Here is a 6,000-nt window from a genome sequence, read left to right as displayed (position 1 = left end):
AGCGACCACTGCTGACCATTTCGCGCGTACTGCAATGTACAGATATAATAGGCAAGCTAGATGTAAAATATACGCCATGCGCCAATAGGAATGGGTGTCGCCATTTTACGTCGGATCCATTGAAGAAACTTTATTGTAAACGGAGCGTTCACTTTGAAATTCTTATACTCAATTTTAAACCAATTTTCAAACGGTGTCGTTTGGCATTAACGTCAGAAACGCAGTAGTTTTGGAGTTTATTTAATATTTCAAAATAAAAACAAATCCAGCCTGATTCATAGTCACGCTAATGTGGTTTGTTAACAACCAAACAATTTTTAAATCAGTCAAGAGTTAAGCAAATTCAGAATATTTTAGTGGAGAAATCCCTTATTTACGTCAGCTACAGCGGAAGCTATCAGAGAAGGCCCCTGATGCAAAATGGCCGCCATTTACCTACATCAGGGACTCCAGCTTCGAACATCTATCCTCATTTATATATGATGACTATGTGTCACGTGGATGCAGCAGCTTCCTGTTTACCACATCTACGGATTGCCGATTGCAACATAGCTGCTCACTGTTGGCGTTTACCACCACGTCACTCCTGTCAGATTTCAAATTCCACTGAGGTACCACCTTGGAATGGGGTTTCTGTATAGTTGCAGCCATATCCATGGTTTCTAATCAAACATGAAGTCTTCACTTCAATGAAATGCGAGCAGGCCGTGACGGATCCTGGATGTTTCCTGGCTAAGTGGGCGCTTCAACTTCCATCAGAAACACAATTAAGGGAACTGCAGGATTGTTTCACGTGATTTTAGTAGCGTTTATTTAATCATTTTTTAAATGACTGTTATTAATTTGAAGTTATTTTAATTCCAAACGAGGTATGCGGAGCTAAACGAGCTGCTTTATAGTTCGCGGTAACCGGACTCTGCGTTGTGCTCTCGCTTTCGAAAGAGGAAGAGTTCGCCGTTGCCCTGAATTCAAAAAGACACTCCGGCACTGTTCCCTTCAAGAGGGCAGTCAGGAAAAGACTGGCCGGGAAGGGATGGCCCGGTCGCTCTTACCGTTCCAGTGGAAAAGGAGTTGCGGTGTTTGAAGGAGATCGCGTCCGGTTGGAGCCCACCACCGCGGCTCGAGGCAGAATGATGGCCGCCTCCCCCTCCGTTGCCGGCGGCTTCAAGGCCGCCGGCCTGTCGGCCAGGAAGGACGAAAAAATAATGGATTTGATAGACTTGTTTTCGAAAACCCAGTACAGAGCAAAGGAAGTCACTCCTCGGGTGGGTTTGAAATCTTCTCTTCTGTTTTTGGACTAATAGTTTTGTGCTCTATCCAAAAAGGGATGTCCCGATATGCTGGTTTTACGATACGATTTGTTTCAATATATCTGTAGCCGATAACGATCCGATGCCCATATTTTTAGACCAGTAAAAAATAATGGTAAAATAATGCAACCAGTAAGTGACAATTTGTATTAAAGTGAGCCCTGCTGGTACTTCCTCAAGAAATACTCTGTTGACAAATATAACACGATGCTCTGTTGCTATCATTAGTTTCTAAAGAGAAGTACTGACATAGTCCCATTCAACAGACATGTTTGCCTCGTGGTTTGAGTTACAGCGGCCGAAAAGCAAGATGGTACTAAAAACCACGCGATGGCACTCCGATACTCCAAAAATAGCCATATCGGACGCCGATACGGCGTATCGGATCGGGACGTAGCTAGTTCGAAAGGTTACCGCAAACACTGACTGGAGTCCGGGAATGTTCATTCTTACAAGTGCAGCAGCTGTCAAATATTTTAGTAATCGAGTATTCGACTGAAAATTCTATCGATTAATAGAGTAATTGGATTAAACATTTTTTTAGGTAAACAGCAATTATAAATATACATGAGAAAACAAGAAATTTCACCTAATATTGAAACATTTTCAAACAATTAATGTCTTTATTTTCAATGTACATTGTTGAAAACAGGCAACAATTGCATCTAGGGCTGCAGCTATCGATTATTTTAGTAGTCGATTAATCGATGAACTAGTTAGTTCGAATAATCGAGTAATGTGATAAGGAACATGGAAAATTAAAATACCTGAGCTGAGCCTCAAACGGTATAACTAAATAAATGAGGATCTATGTACAACAAAAGAACAATTGGCTAACTTGCATTGCATAGCAAAAGTCCGCTAGCTTAAGTGCAAAAAAAACTTTTTTTTTTTTACAATGCTCTTAAGAAATGGTTCAGACACATATTCCTACAAAAAATGGCTAAATATACTTAGAAACTAAATTATGAATGCATTAAAAAACATTACCTCAAACAAAAACTTGGCGTATGTTGGTCTTAACAGGGAGCAGCTGGATTCAGCAATGTGAAGTGAGGCAGATCAGAGGGCAGTGTATCCATCCAAATCAATTAAACTAAATGCAAACACTTTCAAAATAAACCATTGTAACCCCATATTAATTAAACGAATACTCAAAGCAGCAAAATTTAATTCGATTTTTTTTTTTCCATCGAATACTCGAGTTAATCGATGAATCGTTGCAGCACTAATTCTTACACATGATTGGTGGGTAGAGTATCCAAAAAGTTTACTCAAGTAAGGGTAGCATTACTTCAAAATAATATTACTCAAATAAAAGTAGTCATCCAAAAAATGTTGTTAAGAAAAGTAAAAAATATTTGGTGGAAATAATACTGAAGTAAAGAGTAACATTGTGAGTAACTGCTTACAATGTTTGATTTTTTAAATTTTTTAAACAATGTTTTTTTTTTTTTTTTTCTCAGCATAAAGTTATCGACAGTGATCCCTTGCCGTATCGCGCTTCAAACTTCGCGCCCCTAATCTATCACGGATTATTTTCAATTAAAAACAAGACAGTATTTTATTCAAAAATGTTTAAATATGTGCATGTATACGTGCACAAATCATTGTTTTCTTTAATATATATCTAATTTATATCCTAATTATTACATTTGCAGAGCTTTAAAAACTATCTACATTTACCATTTACATCTGGGGTGCCCAAGTCCGGTCCTCGAGATCCAGCCTATTATCCATGTTTCCCACCAACATGCCTGAATCAAATAATCAGGATCGATAACAGGCTCCCGCAGAGCTTGCTGATGAGCTGATCATTTGATTTAAGGAGGGAGACATGGAAAACAAGTTGAATAGGGGCTCTCAAGAACCGAACTTGCCCATACCTGATTTACATATACTTATAATTTTTTTTTTAATTATACTTTCAGGGAAAAAAGGGACAAAAACATGTCTTATATGTATCGTTTCAATGCTGTTAAATCTTAATAAATACATTGAAAACACCTCCCCCCAAACTCGCCTTTACTTAACAGATTTTCATGGGGGGGTTCCCCAATTTACCGCGGAAAACGAGGGATCACCTTATCGGAAATGCTGTTATTATACTTTACTATAACCTATTTCATAACTAGCCTGGAACTCCAGACTCACCGCTCTTCCAGCTGCAGAGTCTGGGACCCAGCTCCTTATTGGCCTCTCAAGCCCGAACGAAATCGTCTATGCAATCGGATTCGTTTATTTGCGTGACGTTTTTAGGGCTGTCCCAAACGACTAATTTTCTCCCGATTAGTCAACCGACTATTTTTACGATTAGTCGACTAATCTAATAATTAAATTTTTTTTTTTTTTTTTACTAATTTAGCAATGAAATTTTTGTTGACGCTTATCAATTCACAAAAAACATATTGGAACACTCAAATTATTTATTAAAGTACAAATAAACACGTAAATAACAATAATAAATCACAAATAAACAATGAGTTCAAATGCTGATAGAATTAACTAGTGTAGCATCCCGATTGAAAAGATGGTCTCTTAAACTGATGGTTTACAACTTTTCTTCCATCCTTGATGTAAACACACTGTAAGAGCTACGGTGCACACAAATAAAGCAACACAATTAGAAATTAACAAAAACTTTTCACCTTTTTCCTTTTAAACCTTATTTATATATCAATGAATTGCCTATATGAATTGCCTTTACCTTAATTTATTACCTTATCATTGACAATCTGTCCCTTGAGTGCAATCACTGTATATACTGTATATATTTATGACCTTTTAACCTTATATAATTTTCTATACCATAAAATAAACCATAACATGAAATAAACCTTTCAATTAGCATTAAGAACAATACTAATAGCACTTATAAGGCCCATTGTCAATGAAACATTATTATTTAGTGAGGCGACAGCACCCTCTGGTGTACAAAAAATGAAAAAAAAAAAAAATTACAAACTGCGTGAAGGCGCTTGAGGTGTTTATTCACGGCCGACGTGCAGCCAAGCTTGGCATTGAAGAGACAGGACAGAAGAGTGTACTCTCCTTTGTTTCTTTGAAATAAGGCAATGTTTTGGACACTCTGGTACGCTTTTTTTGGCTTTGTGCCGCTTTCCCCGCTTGCAAACAGAGCATCCGACATTCTAACTTTCCACGCATATATTTTTTTAACCCTTCATTAACCGTCGACGGGATGTTGTGCTCGTCGACGGATTTACGTCATCGATGACGTCGACTATGTCGACTAGTCGGGACAGCTCTAGACGTTTTCTTAACGAGCATTGTAACTCTTGCGCGTCGGAAGTCGTCTCCACAACAACACAGATGGTGAACGGGAGAGCCGAGAACATGTTCCACTCTGCAGTAAATTCAGTTTTAAATGACCAAAAACACATTGAGTGACTGAAACCAACAGTCTGTCTCGCGCTAGCCATGTTGAATAAACTTCTCCGCTTTCCTCGTATGTTTACGTCCTCGCGCTAGAGTTTCTTGTCGCTTTACCAACGTCACGTCCGTCCGTCGCTGATTAGTCCACTCCGCTGTCTGTTTGCTGAAGCTTGCTCCGCCCAGGGAAATGTGATCCGCGGAACAGTCGCCAGACTCTATAGCTGGAACAGCGGTGAGTCTAGAGTTCCAGGCTATTACATAACCACTTTAAGCCAAAGAAATTTGAAAAAATTAATTGAATTCGTCGATGTCTAGAGGTACCGCTATACTCATGTAATGAGTAACATTGTGGGTAACTGCTTATGATGTTAGATTTTTTTAAAACAATATTTTTATTATCTATTTTGTTATCTATATGAACTATTATTATACAGTACTATAACCTATTACACAACTACATTAGGACAAAGACATAAAAATAAAATAATAATTGAATTCTGGCAAGAGAGAAAAATCTACAGAAATGAAGCGTTATTCGTCTAAAGAGCATGAGTGCCCTCTAGTGGAGAAAACATATTTCCTATTATGAAACTAAAAGGATCATATCTCCGGTTTTCTGTGGTTATTCGGTGCCAAATAAAAACTGAGCGAGAGATTAAAAGCCATGCTTGCGAATCATATAACTGCCGGCGCTCTATGTCAAAATGGTGGTTTAAAGACTCCACGTGATTGAACAGGCAGGCATGATCGTAGAATGGTAAACTTGGGTCTGAGTAGTATGATAGTCATTTAGTGATTGTTGTGACATCTCATTGGTGAAACTGGTAGAACCACTGTTGGCGTCTCTGGCACCAACAAAAAAATGGAATATGAGAGTAAAAATGTAACGACGAGAGTAGCGTAAGAGTAGCGTTTCTTCACAATTCTACGGAAAAGAAGTAAAAAGTATGGCCTACTAAAACTACTCTTAGAAGTACATTTTTCTCCCAAAGTTACTCAAATGTAACGTGTTACTAGCCACCTCTGCAACGCACACACACTTTATCATAGATGTTCGATTTTTGCATTAGAATGTAGATTTTTCCAACGAGAGCAATTTGAATATGATTGTATTAAGAATTGTCAACCTATTTGTATTTTCAGATGGAGGCAATTGAAACATGTTGTTTGGAGTTATTTGCCCGAGATTACAAGTACAGTATCATCCATAACGCCAACGGTGAAGTTTGTGGCCATTACCCACGGCGGATAGTGTTCCTGGAGTACGAATGCACGGATGTTGATCGAGACAGGTACA

At 38.2% G+C, this 6,000-nt stretch overlaps 1 protein-coding gene across 3 annotated transcripts in view; it reads left to right on the top strand.

The window, feature by feature from the left end:
- The first annotated feature begins 515 nt into the window (after nt 1-515).
- mtmr14 (myotubularin related protein 14) overlaps nt 516-6,000 on the top strand; it is a 65,023-nt gene continuing 59,538 nt past the window's right edge. For 2 of the 3 annotated variants that reach the window (XR_009064375.1, XR_009064374.1), the window contains exons 1-2: nt 516-1,265; nt 5,847-5,995. Coding sequence is in view for 1 of the 3 variants with exons in the window: in XM_057845598.1 (XP_057701581.1) it covers nt 1,131-1,265; nt 5,847-5,995 (284 nt within the window). In the remaining 2 variants the exon portion in view is untranslated. The remainder of the gene's footprint in view (nt 1,266-5,846; nt 5,996-6,000) is intronic. The other variant, XM_057845598.1, reaches the window with a different exon arrangement.

Source organism: Corythoichthys intestinalis, chromosome 9 (assembly GCF_030265065.1).
Source record: "Corythoichthys intestinalis isolate RoL2023-P3 chromosome 9, ASM3026506v1, whole genome shotgun sequence".
Lineage (NCBI taxonomy): Eukaryota > Metazoa > Chordata > Actinopteri > Syngnathiformes > Syngnathidae > Corythoichthys > Corythoichthys intestinalis.
This window is presented reverse-complemented; position numbering and strand designations above follow the sequence as displayed.